The sequence below is a fragment of the Rhinolophus hipposideros genome, assembly GCF_964194185.1.
Source record: "Rhinolophus hipposideros genome assembly, chromosome: 19".
NCBI lineage: Eukaryota > Metazoa > Chordata > Mammalia > Chiroptera > Rhinolophidae > Rhinolophus > Rhinolophus hipposideros.
The window spans coordinates 32,663,187-32,687,966 of NC_138065.1; the positions used below are offsets into that span (position 1 = coordinate 32,663,187).

Sequence of the window (24,780 nt, forward strand, 5' to 3'; positions counted from 1 at the left end):
ACACTTAGAGCTGAAGAAGGTGATAGCTGGGAAATGCCAATAGGTGCAGACACAAAAAACCTCAACCAAAGCCTGCTCTCCAACCAAAGGACAGAAAAGGGGCAATCTAGCAAAACAGAAAACTTTTAGACAATAACTGCTTTAATTTAGTCAAAACACTGCAGAAAAATATTGTGGTTTAGCCTCTACTCACACCAGCAAAGGCTATGTGGAGAGCCTAAAATTTTACCGTTTTCAGGCTGTAATGAGTCTCTTCAAATCCCTCTTTGGGGTGGAAGGCTGAGTGCAGAGCTGAAACTTTCATCCCTCACCAAGAAGTAATGAGCCCTGCCACCACCTCCCTACCTGCCCTCTACCCTTGCCCATGATGTCAGCAGAGACCACCTGGAGAGCCTGAACTTGAGCCTTACCTAGTTATCATGAGGTACTAGTCTCCTTCCCAGCTAGGCTAGTCTCATCCCTGCCTTTTAATTTGCTATATATGTCACCAATTGACAGAGCTTAACCAGAATCCAGCTCACAAGGAAGATAAGCAATTGAAGTTTGCAGGCTTTCCAGCATCAATGGTCAAAGGAGAATGCAGAGGTGTTGGCTGTGAGTCAACAAAAATTTAACCAACACAGCACTTAAATATCACATAACTGTGTAGTTCTTAATCAAGGGAGGCAGAGGGTAATGAGCCCTGAAAATGGGTTTTATACCATTAAGGTCATTTATGAAGTGCTTAAGCGGGTCATTTATTCTCCTCCAATCCCCCATTTTATACTTGAGAAAGCTGAAGTCCAGACAGGGGAACTGATCTGTTGTAAGCCAAAATAAAATTATTTTTAATATAACTACATTTTTATATAATTTAGTTGAGACTCAAGTACATTCTGATTCTGAATGCAAACCAACTGTTTAAAGAGAGAGTCAGAGACTCAGTTACAGTATGCTCTGTGCAATGTACACTCTCATGAGGACTGTAGCTTTTTTTTTTTTTTAGAAGATTTCGTTCAATGGTTGCCCACCTTCTCATTGGAATAAAATAAGTGTTTAAGCAGCACCTGGGTATATAGAGTGTAGAGAGGAAACTCATAGTCTGTCTGTCTCTCTCTCTCTCTCTCTCTCTCTCTTTCTCTCTCTCTCTCATTTTGTCATTAATAAAATGACGGTGTTCATCTACCAGATTTTTTACAACATATATACTTATAGTTATGATTTTGTTGGCCCTTACCCCTCAGGAAGAGTTATTTTCACACAATTAACAGCACTTGATTCTCTTTCCCCAGTATGTCAGCCACCTCCAGAAATCTTGCATGGCAAGCACACCCTCAGCAACAACAAGGAGAACTTTTCCCCTGGACAGGAAGTGTATTACAGCTGTGAGCCCAGCTATGATCTCAGAGGGGCTGCCTCTCTGCGCTGTACACCCCAGGGAGAATGGAGCCCAGCACCCCCCAGATGTGCAGGTGCCTACACTCTCATCTGGTTTGACATTTTAAACTTGTGTCTTTATTCTCCATGTGCCAGTGTTATTTCTGTTTCTTTTTCTTTTATTCCAGTGAAATCATGTGTTGACTTCCTGGACCAACTCCCTAATGGCCGTGTGCTCTTTCCACTTAATCTCAAGCTCGGGGCAAAAGTGTCCTTCATTTGTAATGAAGGGTAAGTGTGAGTTGCCTGGCCTTCTGGACACTGAAATTGGAGTTAGAAATTACTTCAAAAAGGGAAGATTTGGCTAAAAAAAAAATCAAGGAGATTAAATTTTGGGAATATATATAGGAAGGAAGAGTAAAAAAATAGATGGAAATAATAACATGCAATATGAAGGAAAAACTGGGACATATATTGAACGGGGGGTTCACAGATAAATAAAAACACTTGTTAAGAATACACATAAGTGAAAAAAAATCATATTTTCCAAGCAGAAAAGAATAAGTAATTTGGAGAGTCCCAGGAAAAGTCTGCTATGTAACAATAAGCTTATTAAAAATAACTAATGTAATTTCAGAATTATTTGAGAAAAATTTTTAAATGTATTTTTTACTTCTTTCCATTTTTTTTAGGTATAGTTGACATTCAATATTATTTTATATTAGTTGCAAGTGTACAGCATAGTGGTTAGACATTTATATAATTTATGCAGCGATCCCTCAGGAAATTTTTTAACCATCTGTAATGATGAGTGGGGGAAAAGAAAAGGGAGCACACACTAGAATGGGACTAATTGATTTATTTAGCAATATCTAATCAATTTGTTTAGCAATATGCAAGAGCAAAAGACAAAGGCAATTATTGGACTGTGCTAACGACAGAAAGTAAAGGTGGTTAAGACTAAACTATATGTGTTGATAACAATGTCATGTCAAAGGAGTATACACACATGTAAGTTCAAGAGATCTCAACATATGTTTACTATTGATCAAAAATCACTTGGCTAAATACACAAATAACATCAATAAGGAGTATCCAAAAGCAGCAATAAATTTTATAGATGGCAACTATTACAGTAGATGCCAAAAGCTGACCAAACTGTGGAGAAACAACAGTGGAAAGGTCAGGAATCAAAACCTTGCCAGGTCCATGGCTGGAAAACGGAGGCATCTCCTGATGCTGCAAGTGCAAACTGCATACAAGTTTCCAAAATGTTAACAAGTTTTTAAGAACGTTGCTGTTGTTGTTGTTGCCGTTGCTGCTGTTGTTGCTGGAAGTTAGGGCGTCTCCTGATGCTACAAGCTGCAAGCTGCATACAAGTTTCTGAAATGCTAAAAAGTTCTCAAGAAGGCTAACCATGGGGAACCACACTGGAGAGGTGGGGACCCAGCCAGACCTCCTCAGGTCCGCGGCTTGAAGTCAGGGCATCTCCTGGTGTTAAAAGCTGCATGTTGCATGCAAGTTTCCAAAATGTTAAAATGTTGAAGAATCACAATGACAAAAGATGAAATTACACTGCCAATTGAGGTCTGTCTTATAAATTTTTTCAGATGTACCTTAGAGCCAGTCTCCTTGTTCTGGCCTCCCCTCAGGAAATGGCCAGTTCCAGGAGGGTTCAGCAGTTATGTGATAAAATATTGCTTATGACATCAATAAGGAGTATCCAAAAGCAGCAATAAATTTTATAGGATAGCAACTATTACCATAGATCCCAAAAGTTCACCAAACTGTGGCAAAACAACAGTGGAAAGGTCAGGAATCAAAACCTTGCCAGGTCTGCAGCTGGAAAACTGAGGTGTCTCCTGATGCTACAAACTGAAAGATTGCGGTCCATCTGAAGGGCCAGTTCATTCAGACAAGCAATACTTACTGTTCTTGCCTGGGACCATCAGCCCAAGGCCTTCCAAAGCCTGGAAACATGCCTGACACGTCATTCTGATATAACTTACTAGTTACTTCTCCATCTCATCTGCTGAAGAGGGCAAAACAGGCACAGAGCAACATCATCCCATATCTCTGCTGCTGGGAATCAGACGAGAGAGAAATTCTCTTAACCCTAAACCAACTATCACTCCACATGCAGTCTCTCATGTGGGGGAACAAACAGGTAATCCAAAACTAACCAGCTCTTCCCATGCAGTCTCTCATGGGAGGGAACCCCTCATACAATCTCTCATGTTGCAGGGGAGAACAAAGGAACAAAAAGCTAATCAGCTGACCCGCACCTCACATGCAGTCTCTCATGTGGGGAAACAAAGAAACAAAAAGCTAACAGACAAAGCTAACCATCACCTCACATGCAGTCTCTCATGTGAGGGAAGAAAAGCCAATTAAGAGTTAAACAGAAATCCAACCTCCAACCTCACAAGACGGAACAATCTCACAGGCAGTCTTTCATGTGAAGAAACCAAAAGCCAACCAAGAGTTAGACAGAAAGCCAACCTTATAAGGGAACAATCTCACAGGCAATCTTTCATGTGAGGAAACAAAAAGCCAACCTTAATCTGACCAACCACCTCACTTGGGGGAGACTAATATCACCCCAGGTGAGGGAAACAGACAAACAGACAAAAAAGCTACGTAACATCAGCCAATGAAGGCGAATTTTCTTAACATCTTCCCTACACCATCAAAAGTGAAATTTGTAATAGGAGTGAAAGTATACAAATAAACATTATTTTATCCAGTTACATATCTTCTGGTTAGTAATGGGCTAAGGGCTCTGAACTGGGATGATGATGGCTGATGTTAATGTTTTAGATCAGATGATCAGCTAGTTTACGTGAACCTTGACCATGTGAACGTCTAGTGCCCTTGACCATGTGAACATCTCTACATGGGAAGTGTCAAACATGGGCAACAACACACCGAATCTCAAAATGTTCCAAAGAATTTTGGCAGGCACCCAATACCAGTACCCAATACAACTTAGGAGCCATCAGGGTCCCACAGACATTGAGAATTCTGCATGATTTCATGCAAAAGTCATTTCCAATCTCCTTTCCTTTTCCCCTAGAGTATTCAAACTTACACTTCAATAGCCTAACATGCTCTTGCATGCCCTCTTCAAATCCATCACATCCATCATAACAATCTTTGTTATTTTTCTAGTTGTTCTCTGTTTTTCCAATCCAAACTGGGAGCTGCTTTACTTGCTGTTTCAGTGTTGGCCTTAGAAGGATGTTGCATTAGAAGACTGGATTTCCCATAATGACAACGAGTAGATTTATGAGGTTCATCATGGGGTGATCAGCTAGAGTCACTTCTCTGAGTCTGAGTCCGGGATCAAGAAGATGGCAGCTACGACTACCTTCTTCAATTCAGCCTGGGACAACATATTATGTGACTAGTTACTGTTCTCCCTTAATGGAGGCTGTGATGTGTCCAGATTCCTCTGAACCTCTGCCACCTGTTAGTTTCCAGTCCTCAAAATATTGAGATCTTTGGCTGAGCCTGAGATTGCAAACTAATGGCATTTTTGCTGAAACAGCTCACTTCTTCAGTACCATTTTCTTTTTTAGATTCCAATTAAAAGGCAGTTCTGCCAGTCATTGTGTCTTGGTTGGAATGGAAAGCCTTTGGAATAGCAGTGTTCCCTCATGTGAACGTGAGTAGAAGGAATAGCAATTTAGACTAATCTCTCCCCTTAATCTGTTGACTATTTTGACCTGTGAGCTCCCTGTTGTGGTTCTTTTATTTATTTTCTTATCTAAATTATTGAGAGACTTGCTATTTTAATAGTATTTATTTGTGATAAATTTGTTGTGATGCATTTTGCTGTGCACCATGTGTTTTGGGAACCATTTGCTCAGTCTGTGTCATCTTGAATTCTGTTCCATGTGATAAATCCTGTAGCAGTTTGCCTCTAAGTCAGGAGAGATTCAATAATGTAAAGCTGTCTTTCTTCCTTCTTTTCTTCCTTCCTCCCTCCTTTCCTCCTTCCCTCCTTTCTTTTTCTTTTTTTCCTCCTACCAAAGTACAATCTCTATAATTTTTCTATCTGCTAATGTATAAATGTGAAACATTCACTCAATCAATTCTTTACTAATTCATATGTGTGCTTGGTGATCTTCTAAGTACTGGTGTTACAGCAGTGAACAAGTAATTCAATTCCCCATCCCCATGTTACTTATACTCAAGTGGGGAGATGGTGAGGAAAAACAAACAAATAAATGTTATAGAAATGATAGATCAGAGCAATAAAGGAATGAGGGGAAAGTGGGGAACAGCATTACACAGGGTAAACAGCTTAAGACTCCTTAAATTATCAAAATATGTACCTAAATAAATGTAAAGATTCAGAAAAAATAAGCTGATTAAAAAATGAATCTCCAATATGCAGCATCACTACTGATTTCTCCTAGTCTACCCTTTTATATTTTCCCCAAAGGAAGACTGGACTTTTCTTCATCTCTTGATCCTAAAGATTGGAAAAAATATATTTTTTAAACAATCCAGTTTCTCTATAATGTTTATGTTACTAGAAATCTACTCAGACATCATAATGTGCTTTTCATAGTAAAGCTTATGAGAACATAACTTACACATAGATGCCGGCTACCCAAGATAACCATTGTTCCTTTATGTAACATGACAGTGGCTGTTCTGCTGGCATACATTTGAGCTCAATTATTGGTTGGACTACCTTTCTTATTTTTTTATGACTCTTACTAGTTGATGTACCCTCTTCCTAAACCCATGTCTAGTTAGAAATGCCAACTAGAAGTGAGGAGGAGAGTGTTTTAAACAGACAAGCAGATACTAGAAAGAAGTAACAATTTGAAGCCTGACAGAAAGTAGAAAAGAAAAATAAATCATAAAGAGATCCATGCATTTTCAAAAACAAAGCAGCCTGAATCATTAGAGTTTTTACAATGATTATAGATGTTTCAATTCATTGTGTCAGCACTACTGTTGTGATCGAGACTGATGACCAGTATCAGCAAGGTTTCATGTCTTTAAGGTCATTTCATATCTTTAAGGTCATTAGTACACATGGAATACATTGTAGAAATATTTGCCGAGAACGTAAGTTCCTTGGAGAACAGTGACTTTGTCAGTGGTCTTCACCATTATATCCTCAGTCCCTGAGGAGTGGCTGACACAGAATAAGTGCTCCCTTAATATTTATGGAGTAAATGAATGAGTTACCCTCCAAATGGTTATTTTTCTTCTTTAAAATTTTGGTACTTAATTATAGGTGTTAAGTTTCTATTACCCAGAAAACTTAACTATCTGGAAGATTCAAGATCAGCAAATATCTTTTCTACAGGTACCCCATATAACACGGTTGTCAGGTTCCTAAAAAATGCCATTATGTGAATCCGCGTTATATGAAACACAGAACTAGTACAAAAAAAGGGGGTTCGGTTCCAAAAATTAAAAAAACACACACACCGTACTATTATATTTTTATAATTAGGAGAAATATCTCATTAAAGCAATTTTCACCAAAAGTATACCATATTAATAGGTATTAAATAATGTTTTCTTTGTCATCACTACTAAGCTTTTATTACGTTCCGTGTTGTTCAGGGATTTCCCTAATTTCAAATGAGATATCTTTTGCTCTTAAAAGCTCTTATGATGTTCCATGTTGTTTGGGGATTTCTCTATTTCTCAAACCATGTTAGAGTGAAACCATCTTCTAGGATGCCGTGTTGTACGAGGGTTTCCCCCAACTCTCGAACCGTGTTAGAGCAAAACCGTGTTATAGAAGTGCTGTGTTATATGGGTGTTACCTGTACTTTTTCCATAAAAAAATGAAATTGAGATCTCATTTTATACAGTCCATGTCATCAAAGGCCTACACAAAAGATGTACTGTCATAACTGTTTTCAGGTAGCACCAACCATGGCTGTCCTCAATGAAACTTAGAGCTCTTGCCTTCTTTCCAGAAATCTTGTGCCCAAATCCTCCAGATATCCTTAATGGAAGACACACAGGAAACCCTCTGGAAGTCTTTCCTTTTGGAAAAGAAGTAACTTACACATGTGACCCCCACCCAGACAAAGGGATGACCTTCAGCCTCTTTGGGGAGAGCACCATCCGCTGTACAAGTGACAGTCAGGGGAACGGGCTTTGGAGCGGCCCTGCCCCTCGCTGTGGACTTCCAGGTTAGCGCATACCACCCCACATCCCAAATGGTTTCAGAATATCTAAACCAGATCTTCTAAAGTGTTGCAATTAGTTTCATGTTTATTTGTGCACTTGACACAATAATTGCCAAATCAGTGATAAGATTCTGATGACTTTTGCTGGTAGAAGGCTGGTAAAAAGAGAGGGAGGTGGTGGGTGGTGGTTCTATTTCTTACTAGAATTGGAAGGAAAATGATTTCAAACCATAAGAATTGAAAGCAAATACCTATGAACTTTACATAAGTTATACCATCATCACAGGTTTTGGAGGGAAGCACAGGCCAGCAGAGAACGAAGTCAGGCAAAGTCACTTTTAATTACCTATTTGGGCTGAGATCCTGTGCCTTCTCTAAGAAAGTTGAACTGCATTGTAGATAAATAACAAAGATTCCTTTGTCTAATTTGGGCAGCTAAGTTCTAAATTTAACTAAGGCTTACCTTCTCCTTAGCCCAGACTAATTTTAGCCGTTGAAGTCTTCCCACTTTGGTGGGGAGAAAAAAGCAAAGGAATATGAACTCAAGGGAAAACGTAAAATAAAGAGAATGTGTATTTCCAAGGTCTAGAGAAGTTTTGTTAACACACCCAATTCCCCTAAGACATCCACCATCAGGAAGTGAAGATGGGAAAGAGAAAGTAAATTGTAGAAGGGACCTTAGTCCTGACATAACATACTGACCACTGGGAAACTGAGAGAAAAGAACAATTCTAAAAGGAAAAGGACCAAGTGATAGGCAATCAGAAGTCATTTTTGCTCTCACTCTCCTCCTCCAACACCATGGCTTCAACTTGGGGTGCACCTATGAACCTGTTCACCAGTGTAGAGACCTTGTCCAGATTTACCAAATCAATAGCAAGAGGCAATATTCCCTTAAATTCTGATTTTTTTTTTCATCAGAACCCTATCTGAGATAGTAACCCTAGTTTTATCAGCTAGATTTTAGAGACTGGAGACTTGCTAGGCCATTCATGAGTTATTTGGCCTTAGATGGCAAATTTTAGTCATAACTGGGGACTCCTTGACCTAGAAACTAGTAGAGCTAATAGTTAAGCTCTAAAATAAAAAGAAGATGGATAAGTTTCCCTTGAAAATAAGCCAACCTTTTATATTGAGAAAAATTATTTAATTATGTGCAAGAGATAAGAAATTGATTTGCAAATCTTCATACAGAGAATTCTTTGGGTGCAGGATTGGCTCTAGTGTAACCATTACTATTTGAATAAATAATTGGAAGCTAGGTGGAGGACAGTTGAAAGAGAAGTTAATAGAGAAGGTATTGTCAAAAACAAGTGGAAATGATTTCTTTTTTTCTAAGCACGTGTACTTTTTTAAGTTCATGATATTTGAATCCAAAGTGAGGTTTTACTCCTAAAGCCTAGAGCTAATAGGCCATAGGGCATGGAGCTACAGCTAGAATTTGATTCAGCATACACTCCAACAACATTTTCTTATAACAGTAACCATAGTTTTGTTTCTTTGTTTGTTTTTATTTTAAGGAGATGTTTCCTTCTGTGTTGAAATGGCTGGCTTAGGAATCAGACCTACAAAATTGGTGGCTGCTTCCCCATGCCAAAAGTTATCTTGAGTTCTTCATTCATGTTTGTGAGCCCTCCATGGGGGTTTTGATGCACTGAAGTACAAAAACGTCAGACAGGAATTGTGGCACTTGGACAGGGGCACTCTTTCTGGCTCCCTAAAAGTGTGAAAAACTGAATGGGAGCTGTCTTTTACTGTAAATTATATGAGAAAAATGACAAGATGGCAGAATACCTTTCCATACAATGTATTTTCCAATGGGCATGTGCTAATGAAACTTTCCTTCCCAAGGTTACAAGGAAATTATCTTTTCAGAGCTAAAAATTTATTTTGTTCTGACATTAAATCCAGTAAGAGAGAGAGAAAGAAGAAGGGAGGTGGGTATCTCTTTGTTAAATCTAATGTTCTTGACATCTTGGTTTCTAGGTTACTGTCATACCCCAGATAATTTTCAATTCGCTAAGTTGAAAAACCAAACCAATGAAACTAAGTTTCCCATTGGGACATCTTTAAAGTATGAATGCCACCCTGAATACCACGGGAAGCCGTTCTCTATCAAGTGCTTAGAAAACTTGATGTGGTCAAGTGTCAAAAATGTCTGTAAACGTGAGTAAACCCTGTATTGGAGCTTTCCCATGTCTGTCAAATTATCCTTTGGATATTGTTTAATTTTTTTCAAGTTTTAGAGACAAGAAAATTTTGCTTACCAAGTGTTCATATAGGCAGATATAAAAGTTGGTTTTGTAGGTCATCCCTAATTATTGGTTGAAATATTTATTTCATGAGAATGTTTCAAGAAATATTTGCAGGAAAAATCCATTCCCTAGGGGAAATAAGTAATGAATGACTCCAGACCAGGAAAAAAATTGTGAGGAGACATAAACTGTTTGAATAGCCAGGTGGGAAGAAGAATTTTATACTGGGAGGATACAAGGCCGCATGTAACCTTTATATTTTGATGAGAGATATGAGGTGGAGATAAGACAGATCTAGATGGGAGGTCTTTTTGAAAGTGGTGCGTGGTAGGTAGCTGATCGTGGGGCAATTGGGTGAGGGTACTCAGGTGGCGCAAACCTGTGGCCCCATCTGAATTGCACATACTCCAGTGAGCTACACTCAGGTTGGGACCTTGTGTACTAAGAACAGCCCGAATACGCTACTTGGCTTCAAACCTCTGTTCTTTCCCACAGGTAAAGTCTGTAAAACTCCTCCAGATCCTGTGAATGGCGTGGTGCACGTTGACACAGACTCCCAGTTGGGATCCAGGATTAATTATTCTTGTAACATAGGGTGAGTTGGCGGCAGCATCTCTTGGTTCAAGATTTACATGGTAGCAATACTACCTTCTAGTCACATCTCAGCAAGGAGAACTAGGATATTACCATCTGCTCTTTTAAAAGCCTGCATGTAGGACTTCAACTCTTGATCGAAATGAACAAAGGTGTGATAAGATTCAGGGGGAACGCTGTAATCTTGCTGGAAATCAGGGCAGTGCATACAGGAAAAGTAAGGTAGAAAGGAAGAAAATGAAGGGAAGGCACAGTCAAACCCTAATTCAGAGCAGACATTGCTGGAAGACAGGTAAGGCCATGGAGCAACTGTGTGAGAAAACACATCTTAAAGGTAATAGCACTATTAGTTTGCTAGGGCTGCCGTAACAAAGTACAACAAATGGGCTGGCTTAGAACGACAGAAATTTGTTCTCTTACAGTTCTAAATGCCGGAAGTCCAAAAGTAAGGTGTCAGTACCACATGCTCCCTCCAAAGCCTCTGAGGGAGGATCCCTCCTTGCCTCTTCCAGCCTCTGGTAGCCTCAGGCCTTCCATGGCGTGTGGCAACATCACTCTCATTTCAGCCTCTGTCTTCTGTGTCTATGTCTTCACATGGCATTTCTCCTCTCTGTGTGTGTTTATGTCCATAGTTCTCTCTTTTTATAAGGAGGCTGATCATATTGAATTAGAAGCCACACAAATGACCTCAGCTTGACTTGATTACATCTGTAAAAACCCTATTTCCAAATAAGGTCACACTCATAGGGCTTGGGGATCAGGACTTCAACATACCTTTTTGAGCAACCCTACTCAACCCTTATCAGAGCCCACTGTGAAAATGTCAGGCATAACGTGTTTACTGGACAGTGGTCCTGCCCTTGGTCCTTACGCTGGCTCAGCACACAGTGGAGTCTTGCCCACATCTCAGTATGAGCAGCTGAGGCTGTTAGAGAATCTGGGCTAAACTCGTGCTGCCATGATAAGCACTGAAAAGCCATTGTGATCTCCAGTATATTTGCTGCCCTTGGCCTAACAGACCAGAGTACCTATAACCTGACGTAGTAAAATTAGAGTGAATCTAGATACTTCTCTTTCCTGAGCATTTTTTAATACAGACTATAAATTCTCTGACTATATGCTCTTCCTTTTGCATTACTCAATAAGGGTGAACCTGTCTATGGTATAAAACAGAAAATCATTCAGCTTATGATAAGTTACAGGACATAATGCAAAAGAGACCAATCTGAACAATCAGAAAGAATTTCCTCTTACAAAACAGAGTTACTTTCAAGATATAGAGAAAATGTTACAAAAATATCCTCTATATATTTTTAAACAAGATTCAGTTGCATACCGCTTCTGTATAACTAGTTAGGAATGTTTGCACATGAATGAAAAGCACAATTGTAAAACAAACAACAACAACAACTAAAAGGATAAAGAAAAGGAGAAAACAGAAGGTACGTGTAACACTGTACTAGGATTCAAAGTGCATGTAACAAAAATTCAAGAAGGAAAAACAATATGCCCATACCTAGCTATCACCAAGGAAACTTCTGTATTTCAGGTCTACAAGGGGGGGAAAAACAAACAAACAAACAAAAAACCGACTTGAAGAATGCAGAAAGGAAAATTATTAAACTATACTACGTGCAAAAGAAAGTGATGTGTATGGACATCACAATGATCCTTCATATCTCTAAATTGCAAAAGATAATGTTGAGCCAAGGGAATATTCACATCTAAAGGCTCCAAATATACAAGAAAGGAAAAGTAGGACCCCCAAATTACACCAATTAAATACTCATTCTGGGAAGAGAAAAATAATTAATCCGGGCAATCCATAAATAATTTCTTTAAAAATGAAAATGATAAAGTAGAAAAGAATTATCAGTGATGTAATAACTAATAAAAACAAAACAAAAAACAATTTTTAAAGGAAAGCATGGTCAAATATTTTCACCAAAGTTGTGAAACTAAATACAAGAACTAATTGTTCAAAAGTGAAACGGCATAATTGAAATTAATTATAATAATAAAATCATAATTTAATAACAACCTTTAAAGTCATAAAATATATCCATAAAACTGGAAAATGGGAAAAAGCAAGAAAAGATAAGCTAGACTTACATAACATAGGGTAGACTATACTATATATTTTGATACTAAAATTGAGAATACTCAATATTTAAATACATATTTAAATTTGATGCTAAAATTGAGAAAACAGGTTTAGATGTATGTGTTGTGTATATGCACAATATACACACATGAAATGAAATCTGTAATGGAAAAGAAATTGGATATTTAACTTTCAAATTATTAGAACACCTAAGAGAGGTTCACCTATCTGGTTCATATAACAAATGAGAGGGAGGAAAAAGGAATAGGAAGGCATGTATCTGTCTCTTCTGCCAGAAATAAGCCCCTCATTTTGGGGACAGATCTCTTATTCATTACTACATCCTCATCATTGGACATTATGAAAGAGGTCATTGACAATAGGATCAAAAGCATCAAATTTTGTGGTAGTTACAAGAAACATGCCTAAACTACAAGGAAGGAAAAAAGTAACAGAATTCAAGAAGGAAATCATCAAACAGGTCTTCAAAAGGATTGTTTTATGTTGGAACACAGTACAGTACACAGTGAAGCCAAAAATTAAGAAGCAGAGAGTGCCATGAGGAATTACTGAGGGAATAGCCCTTTGAAATGAGAGGATAGGAAAAGAAAAATTCAAAAAAACCTGGATAAAGTAGGTGGAGTTTAGGCTAGTCCTTAGACGTCTCCAGATTTTGTACTCTGTCTTGCCATGTATGCATGCTCTGGGGAAGTTGATGGTAAATAGCATAATTAATTTTCACTTTTTGCCTTTAGGTATCAACTCGTTGGTCATTCATCTGCTAAATGTATCATCTCAGGCACTTTTGCCGTTTGGGAGACGGAGCCACCACTTTGTGAACGTCGGTTGAAATTTCTTTCCCCATTTATCCCACCAGTTAATTCTTGCATTGCGCCCCCCCTCCCCGAATTACAAAGAATCAATCTCATCCCTTTTGGCAATGATATCCCTCCAATATTTGAAGAAAACAATCATATCCTGAAAATTGCTCACAATGTTCCAAGCTTCTAATTCCTCCTGGCTTTTCCTTATCTTGGAGCATAATTTATTTTAAACAATAGTCTTGAACTTGTTTGAAACAGCCCCCAACTTCCTCTTTTGTTAGTTGGACACTTTTCAGTTTGAAGATCATTCTCTTCAGTGAAGTAAAGAAATGCAGAGTTAGTGAAAGTAGCCCTGCTTCCCCTCTACCAGCTCTTCACATCAGATGGTATATTGAAAAGGTGTTGCTCTCCTTTCCTTTTTATTCTTTGTCAGAACACTGACATGTCATCTTCCAATGATTTGTTGGAATATGAGCTTCCTACACCTTAGGTCACATAGAGGAATAAGCAGTTGCAAATTAACAAAGAATATAAAGAGGACATACCCCTGGTTTGGTGATAATGTGAAGAAATCAATACTCTCAAACCCAACTGCTGGTAAAATAAGTGGGAACAAACGTTCTAAAAGGCTCGTATACAATAGGTATCAAAACCTTAACTGTATACATGCCTTCAATTCAGGAATTAAACATTTTATGATTTATTTTTTTAATCACCATGTTTTTTGCAAGGATATTGCTATATTTACCCACATTACTATTTGTGATAGTGGAAAAGTCAGAATAAGCTAAATGTTGAGCATATTCCAATGTTTCATAAATAGTTCAGAACTGAATTAATAGTAGTGAAATAACATATAAGATCTCAAAATGGGAAGCATATGGACTGGAAGGAAGAAGGTGTGTTCTGGAAGAAAAAGGGAAAGAAATTAAATATGCCAGAATACGTTAGCGAAAAGAGACAGCTCTTTTAGATGGAATCAGATAGTACATTCCTATACTGAGTATTATTAAGCCAATAAAGATATTTTAGAAAAAATATGGTGTGTGTGTGTTTGTGTGTGTGTGTGTGTATTAAAGATTGCACATTAAACAGTTAACAGTGGTTCTTTCGAGATAAGGGAGTTAAAGATAATTTTTACTTATATTTTATGAATTTTCTACAAGAAATATACATCTTTTTAAACATTTTCTTAAAAGTAATAATAAATAAATACATAAATGCGTGCCTCCTTTAATGCCTGCCAAAAATGATAAAAATATTCTTTTTTATGTTCCAGATGCTTTAAAGCACCTAGGATTTATCTGCTACTTGGATATAAGATTAAATTTGTCTATACAATTATCTGTGCTTTCCATTTTTTGGAAATAGTGTTTGTGATACATTTTTTCCACTTCTATATTCAACCCTTTCCTGAGTCAATATTGGCAAAATATATCTATAACCCTAATGTCCACATTGTCCAAATTATTAGCATAAAGTAGAACACATTCAATTATTATTACTTGTGAATCTGACTATTGTGTTTGTCAGGTGTAATATTGTGTATTTGTATTTTATTACATTTTTATTAGTGCCAGAGCTTTTTGTCTTTATTTATATTTAATAAAGAGGCTATACTGTATGCTATGTCATATCACTAACCAATAGAAGAAAGCCAAATGCCTTCTAGATAGAGAGATCTGAATTAACAGTAGTGAAGTAACATAGAGGATCGCACTTAAAATGAGAAGCATGTGGACTGTCATAACATATGGACATATTTATTGAAATAGTGTTAATTGAGAAGAGGAGAAGCCATAATATTGTGGTTACCTAATCTACAGTTGTGTAGAAAATGTCTGTACATTATGAAAAAATAGACTGGAGCAGAAGTATTGTGTATATTCACATTTGTAATTTGGATTTTTAAAAAACTGGTTACCAAAATTTATAATTAAGTATAATTTTCAGAAATTGAGATTTTCTTTAACTTGCTGATTCTTTTCCTAGGTATTCATTGTAGGCCACCACCAGCCATCGTCAATGGAGATTTCATCAGCACCAACAGAGAATATTTTCAATATGGAATGGTGGTGACCTATCACTGCAAACGTGGAAAGAGAGGACAAAAGCTATTTGACCTCATAGGCGAGGCATCCATGTATTGTACCAGCAAAGGCGATCAAATTGGCATCTGGAGTAGTCCTCCCCCTCAGTGCATAATACCCAATAAATGCACGCCTCCAGTTGTTGAAAATGGAGTAAGGGAGTCTGAGAACAGAAGCTTGTTTTCCTTAAATGAAATTGTGAGGTTTAGGTGTCAGCCTGGCTTTGTCATGAAAGGACTGTCCAGTGTGCGATGCCAGGCCCAGAACAAATGGGAGCCAGAGTTGCCCAGCTGTTCCAGGGGTGAGTTTAACTGAGGTCTTTGAGAGGACTGTAGATAATATGAATTGTAGGAGGATCAGAAGATTAGTGTTTGTTTTGGTAGAAAAATGTGTGGTGAGCAATGTGAGTAAATTTGGTGGATGAAGCATGAAATGAGGAAGGTGTGTATATGTTTGTGAGTGTGAGTGTGTGTGTGTGTGTGTGTGTGTGCATATGCACGTGCCATGGGACCTCATTTTGAGAAGCAAGACTTAATTAATCAAGGAAAAAGACATTTGGGACTCTCATATTGAGCAATTCGCAGGGCAATATACCAGCTCTAATATCTCTGAATTAGATTGAAAAATGATGTGGACTTTCTGGTCAGCTGTGTAATAAGCACTTTATATGCATTATCTCATCTACTGTTTACCAACCTCCTTCGAATAGTGCTATTCTTATGTCCTTATGACAGTGATGTTAGCTTGGTCTCTCAGAAGTTAAATAAATCATCCCAATCTCATGCTACGAAGTGGCATACTCTGGAATAGAATGCATGTGTCAGATCCCAGAGCTTGAATGCAGTGGTTCTTTCCATACTTGTATCAATATATTGCAAAAAGAAGCTGGCTTATGAAGACAGACATCATATGCAGAATAGTCACTTTAGGGTCTGTCTGGCTGTTCTGGTCCCCCTCCTATATTTTATTGTTAGGAATCTGAAGTTGAAAGTGAGAGTAACTTGTTCAAAGCCAAACAGATTTTTCATTCATCTTTAATTAGATATAGATAAATCAGTTCTGATACCTTGAGGACACACCAAAAGTGCTGTGAATGAAGGCAGCCGAACTTTGACTCAAATACTTTCTAACCCATACGCCCTTTCATTACAAGGACTGGCTTCTTGAAAGGATTTTGTTCTCAATGTTCTCAATGGCTTGTTCTCAATGGCTTGTTCTCAATGGCTGTTCTCGATGGCTTGTCTTCTCCTTCGTATGCCACAATGGCTGGCTGAGGAGTGGATTGGTAAATGTTGTCACTGATACATAGCAACAGACAGGGAGCCCAACCCACTCAGCTTTTTCATCACTGGGAGAGCAGCTTGAAGAACGAACAGACAGACATATAAATATTGATTATTATTACACTTTGATCATAAGAGTGCAATAAAAGAGACAAAGGGAAATCTGTTAAATAGATTTAGGCTTAGGCAAACTTCTCATTACCTGAAAGATGAGGTGGTAAATTAGATTGTCTTTCAATAAATATATGTAGGTGGAGAAGCCCACCAATACTAATAACTCTACACTGAATAGCCAGCACTACAAGAAGGGACCCTATGCCTGGTAGACCTATGAATATATTTTAGACTTTGTGTCAGGAAGAAGTGTGTTCTAATTCTCTACCTCATATCAGCTGTGAGGCCTTTGACTATATCTCTCCTCTGTTCTTAACTTCCACATCAGTAAAATGAGGTTGGAGTATCATGTGACTTCCTTTGTGAACCTTTCAATTATGAGTCTGTCACTCCTCAGAAGGGCTAAGATTTAGCAAAAGGTTTTTCCCCATAACTGACAGAAATTTGGATCTGTTCTTTCCCCAGTATGTCAGCCGCCTCCAGAAATCCTGCATGGTAAACATACCCTAAGCAACAAGGAGAACCTTTCCCCTGGACAGGAAGTGTTCTACAGCTGTGAGCCCGGCTATGATCTCAGAGGGGCTGCCTCTCTGCGCTGTACACCCCAGGGAGAATGGAGCCCAGCACCCCCCAGATGTGCAGGTGAAACCACATTCTCGTCTGGTTTGCAGATGAATCTCTTTGTACCTCACATGGCAGTCTTACTTCTGATTGTTTTTTCCTTAGTGAAATTGTGTGCTGACTTCCTGGACCAACTCCCTAATGGCCATGTGTTCTTTCCACATAATCTCCAGCTTGGGGCAAAAGTGTCCTTCGTTTGTGATGAGGGGTGAGTGTGACCCGGAATAGAGACCAGGGATTCAGTGCTGGATGCTGACATGCTGATACTCTGTACAATGGGGATTTATCCAAATGGGGACTGCCTGATGGAAAAAGAAGTACTAAAAGAGTCTAATATCTGAAACAAAGATTGGGAAGTATGGTAAGAACCATGTGGAACCATGAACCAATGTTTAAAAAAGGAAAAATGGTAAATAAACTGAATAGCAGAAATATAACAACAAATCTTGACTATTGAGTGTATGGATAAATAGTAATTCATCGGCATGAAGAGATAAATACTCCAGAAGGGCTGTTTTTAAAAGTTTGACGTATGGGTGTTGTTTATATGTAACATGCAAGGATTGTTTCAGAAAATTTTTATACCAATAGTGGAATTTGGAATACAATTAAAGAATAAGTAGAAGTATTTTTAATCTAATTATATATCATCTATGATTATTAGGTTGGTTGAAGGAGCATGTTTTAATTAACATCATTAACTCTTTATGATCTAAATGATCTTGCTATTACGTTCCAACACCATTGTCAGGTTAAAAACATGGACCATAGAGCTATTGTTCTCAGTGTGTTCTGTCAGCTCACGATCGTTGGTGCCAATTCAATGCCAACGGGAATCCCCAGTTTGGGGTGCAGTGAAGGGGACTTTGTTCAGTGCAAACAGCTCAATTGTGGTACAGCACAGCTGCAGAATAGCACAGCTGTGGAATGGCACTTTTTTAAACAACACTTCTGAAATATTTATCTCTTCATGCCTACAAATTACTATTTATCTATACACTTAATGTTCTACCTAAATAGACAAGATCTGTTGTTATATTTCATGAAGCAGCCCAGGGGCAAGGCAGCCCAGGGGCCCCTCTCCAGCTAGACAGCTCCATCCTTGTCCCGTCCAGCATTGGCACTTTCAGTGTAACAGCTCCAGCCAGCAAAATGCAGTCTTAGATGGAAAGGGAAAGTGCACTCCCCCAGCCAGAGGGGAGCTGAGATTGATATATACATATATATCAATATATATCAATCAATTCCAAGGAGTTCTTGACAGGCGTTAAAGGCCTGGAGGCAATTCAGGAGGCCATTAGTCTGACAATAAAAAAGATGTTTTAGGATAATTGTGCTCCAAAGAATTATCTCTTCTCACCTTCTCTTCTTTTTTTTTTTTAAATTTATTGGGGTGACAATTGTTAGTGAAATTACATAGACTTCAGGTGTACAATTCTGTATTACATCATCTATAAATCCCATTGTGTGTTCACCACCCAGAGTCAGTTCTCCTTCCATCACCATATATTTGATCCCCCTTACCCTCATCTCCAACCCCCCACCCCCTTACCCTCTGGTAACCACTAAACTATTGTCTATTCGGCAGTAAGAAAAGATGACATAGGAACATTTGTGACAACATGGATGGATCTTGAGAGTATAATGCTAAGTGAAATAAGTCAGACAGAAAAAGCAGAGAACCATATGATTTCACTGACATGTGGTATATAAACCAAAAACAACAAAAGAACAAGACAAACAAATGAGAAACAAAAACTCATAGACACCTTCTCTTCTTTTCTAGTTAATTTGACTCTACTCTTTAATAATCCAGATATGCTGTAAATCTCATTCAGGAACATTCCAAATGTATTGGCAAAAAGAACAGTCTCTGACAACCTTCCTCGTGTTCTCTGATTTGCCAACCTAAATCAGGATCTGTTTTCCCCTGGTCCACTAAGAGAGGAAAAGGCTACATTTTGCATTAGAGGACAGTTTCTCTTAATGACAATATGTGGCTCTCAGAGAGCAGTCAGGGAAGGATGACCTCCTCCTGAAGGTCCAAGATCAGACTAAGGAAATGCCTGTCTATATTTTGTGTTCCTTCTTCAGTTCAGCCCTCTTTGATTACTGAGATTTGACAGTTGTTATTGCTTTGTCCCTCACTGGAAGGTGCAATCCTTAAAATATTTTAGTTCTGAGCCTTTATCAGCTGAGAGACCAAATCAGCTGAGCTTTTTCACCTGGGATTTAATAGGAATTAAATTGTATTTTAGCAGAAGGGGAGAAACTGAGATCTGTCAATGAAGGATATGTATGCTCACCCATTCATTACTACTTTTGTTCCTTAGTTTTCATTTAAAGGGGAATTCTACTAGTTACTGTATCTTGGTTGGAATGAAAAGCCTTTGGAGTAACAGTGTTCCTGTATGTGAACGTGAGTAGAAGGAATATCTCTTCAGGTCTGCAGTTTTCTCCCTGTTTTTTTCTTTTTCAATTTCTTAATGCATTTTGCTCCCATTAAATTATCAAATGTCTGCCCCTCTGTTTATCTTCATTTTTCATAGAAACATTTCTTTGTTGGAATAGTTACAAGGAATGTATTTTGGGGAAATAAACCTGAGAGTCATGTGTTTGGGGTACCATCCTATAAATATTTAAAAACATACCACTTGCTATAAATGGGGAGACAGAGAGAAATTTATTATGCCCTGAAGCTTTGTCAATTTTTTTTCCAGTAAAAAAGGATAGTCACACTTCAGCTTTTACATCCTTTTCCTAAATCATCCATTCATTCATATACTCATTCTTTCAATAACTTTTTAGCACCATCATGTGCCAAATAGTCTTCTAGATACTGGTAGTATGCCTGTAAACAAGATAAACTAGGTCCCTGCTCCCATGTTATTTATATTCTTGTGCAGGAAGAAAGATTAACAAAAATACTAACAAGTAAACATATAAATAGACAATGTCAAATAATACTGTTATTAATAAAAAGACAACAAGGTATGCAATAGAATATTTATGTGAAGGGGAATAAAGGGTGGCAGGAAAAGAATAAAGTTCCCATTTAAAATAAGATTAAGAAAGTCCTCACTGAGAAAGTAACATTTGAACATTGATGGCTGTTAGTTGACTACCAAAGTGCATACATAGAGGAAGAACTTTCCATTCAGGTAGAGCAAAAAGTGCAAAGGCCTAAGGCAGAAATGTTCCTGGCATTTCCTTTGAAAAGCCTGTTCTGACATTTTCTCAGAAGCTTATATGGCTGGTACAGAGTGAACAAATACAGGAGTAGTAGGATGTGATAAAAGAGAAGTAACTCTGCATCCTTTAAGAGCTTAGGTTTTCACTCTGAGCAAGATGGAAAGACATTGAAGTATTATAAGTAAAAAAGTAACATGATGTAATTTATTTTTAATGATATCACTCTGGCTACTCTAAAGAGAACTAAGTTGAAAGGGGTATATTTTAGATGCAGATTCCCCAGAAAACAGCACCAAGCAAAGTTTATGTTATAATGTTCTATTAAAGGGCGCAGTCCCAGGGCAGTAACAGCCAAAGAGAACAAAATGGGAGGCGGGGAGGAAAGAACTGCAAATAAATAAAGTGTATATTATGTTACCGGGATGGCAGTAAGCTTTACAAGAGCAAGAGATGCTTGTTTGGTCATATAAGGCATCTGAAGAGGTTCTATAGAACCAGAAATATCCATTAGCAAGAGAAAAAACAAAGTTTATCTGTTGGATCTTTCCTGTATCCTATTTATGCCAAAGGTATTAAGCCCCTGTCTTCCACTCATCCCTCTGGTCAGACTCTGGGGACATCTCACATGTCCTGCTGCACAGTTCTCCGTCTAAGCCTAGATGTGGTAGGTGGAGCCAGAGTGGCTATGGATCCAGTTGTGTTGGCCGGGATGTGGGAGCTGCTTTGACCTCCACTACAGTGGGGCAGCAGAGGCTGTGCAGGAGCCCATCTTTCACCCTTGGGGAGACTGAGATACCTAGTGTTGTTAGGAAATAAGGTAATAGTGGTATCAGTCAGCACTTTTAATTGAGAATGCAGCTGAGGCGACAAAAGACAGGGGTAGCCAAGAAAACCTGGGAGTATAACCTGGGAAGCTACAGCAAAAACTAATCAGAGATTGTTGGCCCAGCAAAGCAGTAGAAGAGGTGATAAATGGTCAAATTCTGGATACATTTGGAAGGTATAAATGACAGGATTTGCTGATGGTTTACAGAGATTAAAATAGGTACTAATGAGATCACCTAGGGAGTTAGTGTGGACACAGAACTATGATATGATATGCATGAGCTAAGCCTTATAAATCCAGCAGTAAGAATTCAGAAAGATGAAAAGGAATCAGCAAGAGAGATGATGAAGTCAGTGTGTTAAGAGAAAAACCAGGAAGATAAGGTTATCTTGGAAGCCAAGTGGAGAAATTATTTTAAGAAGATGAGACCAAGCTACTGTTTCAAATTCTACAGAGAGGTCAAATAAGATGAGTACAGAAAGTTATCATTGGGTTTAGTGCTTGGAGGTAATGAGTGGCCTTGACAAAAGCAGTTTCAGTAGAGTAGTGGGGGCATATGCTTGATTGGAATGAGTTCAAGAGAGAATGAGGGGAGGAATGACAACAGGTCATAGACAATATCTTAGGGGAGTTTTAATGTAAAGCGAGTAGAGAAATGGGATTAAGCTGCAGAAGGAGGTGGGGTTAAGGGAGCTAATTTTTGTTTTTAGGATGATAAAAATATAGCTTGTTAAATACAGAAACACTACCGATATATCCAATCTGTCCAATTATTTCTTCACTAAATCAAACAGGATGTTTCTTCACCTTGTGATCATAATTATTGAAAAATACATGTTTATAATATAATTTTTTTCATGTGAATACTTTGCTTTAAAATTATTAGGATGTCTTGTACTGATTAATATAATGTAACTTGACAATTAGATCTTTCATATTTGGAAGTCAGCTATTTGAAAATCTTAACTTTCCTAAAATACAGTTAAGAAGCATCAAATAAAGAAAAAAATATTCTCATGAACCCAAAGATATACCTAAAATTGCTTACTAGAGTATAAATATTGGTTACGCTATTCCATTCTGTAGTTAATTTATTCATAATTCTTTCAAGTTACAGTATCTGCTTTCCAAATACAGACCACATTAGAAGGGGAAAGGAGCTTCTCCAATAGATAAACTCAAAAGAAGAAATGTGTGTTTCTTCAATGATGAAAAAAATACTGTAAAAACTATTAAGTATCTTAAAAGTCATGACATTTCTGAGGCTTTTTGGAGTATGCATAGGAGTATGGAAGATGTTTCATTTCATTGTGACAGACAGCATTACTGTAATAATTCATTTTGCTTTTGAAAACAGCCTCAGGTCACCAAGAAAAGATTAAATCACTGATAGAGAAACAGTAAATATATTTTGAAAGGTTTCTCTAGGATGAAGATCCTTGATGTTAAAAGAATTTGTGCTTAAGATAGTACTTGATATACAGTAGGTTCTTGTTGAATTAATGGATGATTTCTTATTAAGTTGATGATTTTCTTATTAATGTAGTTAAGAAGATTTTTGTTTATTTTAAAGAAATAAGATCTCCATTATCCAAAAGCCTTAATTCTGTGGAGAGTTCAGGATGCTTAAGTTTCTTTTGGACTTTTGTAATAAACCTTGATTTAGGTATAATTTCATTTACCTGTCATTGCAGAGGCCTAATATATTTATTTTATGGCTTATACTCTCCCCATGAGTTTAATTTTTCTTTAATTGGCAACACAGTCACAGCATCCCATAATTGTAGAATCAACTCAGATTAAAATGTAAACATTTTAGTGTAATTTATGGTTTTTATCTCTTTCTAGAAATCTTTTGTCCAAATCCACCGGCTATCCTTAATGGGAACCACACAGGAACTTCCCTGGGAGACATTCCCCATGGGAAAGAAATTACTTACACGTGTGACTCCCACCCAGACAGAGGGATGACCTTCAACCTCATTGGGGAGAGCACCATCCGCTGCACAAGTGACAGTCAGGGGAACGGGATTTGGAGCGGCCCTGCCCCTCGCTGTGAACTTGCTGGTCCTGCTGGTCAGTACCCAACTCCACATACCTTAAATGGGTTCAGAACATCTGGACCAGATCCTTCCTATTTCTATTATAAGATTATGGTGTTTGCTTGTGGGTTTAACTTGTCATAAGTGCAAATGTCAAAATTACATGCCATACCTAAAACTGATGTTTCCAGCAGTACTAAGCTGTATTTGGTAGGGAAGATTCTAATAACTCATGCTGGTGGAGTGGTAAGGAGAGTAGGGTTAGAGGAGTGAGGGGAAGGGTAGAGGGAAGGCAGTAAACACAAATTGTGTAAATCGAGAAGAAAAATGTGTTCATTGGATAGGACATGAAAACAACTGCCTATGAACACTGTCCAATATCAGGATAATTGATATACACTCCACAACTTCATGGGATGCAAAGGATAAAAGTGGCAATATGGATATTATTTAGCTAAGGCTTTGGTTAGTTTTATTCTGAATAAGCTAAGTAACCAAAAGGATTCACTTGACCATTGGCTAGAAACCTCAACTCAAAGTGGACCTTTTGTCATCCTGCCTCTGGATCCCACCTTCATCTTTGCCCTTGAATTTTTCCATGCTGGGAGTGAGAAGAAGCAAGGAAAGATCAACTCAAAGAGTACAAAAAGGAATAGGATAGTTCTTCCTACTAACTGGAGAGAGAAGGTTGCCTGGTTCTTGAGGGTTGACTTTAGGCCTCCCTAATAATGGAAGATGGAGCAGACTAGTGGTGTGTGGCACCAGTCTTGGGACACTGTATCATCCTCAGAGGGTCCTGAGAGAGAAGAGCAATCCAATGAGAAAAGGCTACACATGAACAAAGGTATTTGACCTTTTTTTGATATTCTTCACCCTCCAACTAGGTAGTATATATCAGAATGCAGTGAGATTCTTTTAATACAGATACCAAGACCCTCAGCCAGGTTAAATGAATGGTCAAACAGAAGCCGTCTCCTCCAAAGAAGAGATAGTTGAGTTCAGATTCTATTTCAAAGTATGCAGCACACAATATACCCTCTCATAAAGAAGGTACAGCTTCTTAGAGGATGATGCTTGGTGGTTTAGTCCATTTCGTCATTGTTCTTAAATGTCTGGCTTAGCATCAGAACAAGAAGAGTGGTCTATTAGTTTCCTAAGGCTGCCATAACTACAACGTAGGTGGCTTAAAACAACAGATATTTATTTTCTCACAGATCAGGGGCTAGATGTCAGAAATCAAGGTTATGACAGGGCCCCAATTCCTCTACCGCTCTAGAGGAGAATCCTTCTTTGCCTCTTGCAGCTT

The 24,780-nt window shown here is 38.1% G+C and overlaps 1 protein-coding gene across 1 annotated transcript in view; it reads left to right on the plus strand.

Moving 5' to 3' along the window:
• The window catches only part of CR1 (complement C3b/C4b receptor 1 (Knops blood group)), a gene marked incomplete at its 5' end in the record, with an annotated part of 77,014 nt that overhangs the window by 9,974 nt on the left and 42,260 nt on the right, over positions 1-24,780 (plus strand). The window contains 12 exons of the mRNA XM_081026193.1: positions 1,272-1,451; positions 1,545-1,647; positions 4,938-5,023; positions 7,314-7,532; positions 9,516-9,695; positions 10,280-10,379; positions 13,238-13,419; positions 15,299-15,697; positions 17,259-17,435; positions 17,520-17,622; positions 19,748-19,833; positions 23,281-23,508. Of these exons, the coding sequence (XP_080882319.1) occupies positions 1,272-1,451; positions 1,545-1,647; positions 4,938-5,023; positions 7,314-7,532; positions 9,516-9,695; positions 10,280-10,379; positions 13,238-13,419; positions 15,299-15,697; positions 17,259-17,435; positions 17,520-17,622; positions 19,748-19,833; positions 23,281-23,508 (2,043 nt within the window). The remainder of the gene's footprint in view (positions 1-1,271; positions 1,452-1,544; positions 1,648-4,937; positions 5,024-7,313; positions 7,533-9,515; positions 9,696-10,279; positions 10,380-13,237; positions 13,420-15,298; positions 15,698-17,258; positions 17,436-17,519; positions 17,623-19,747; positions 19,834-23,280; positions 23,509-24,780) is intronic.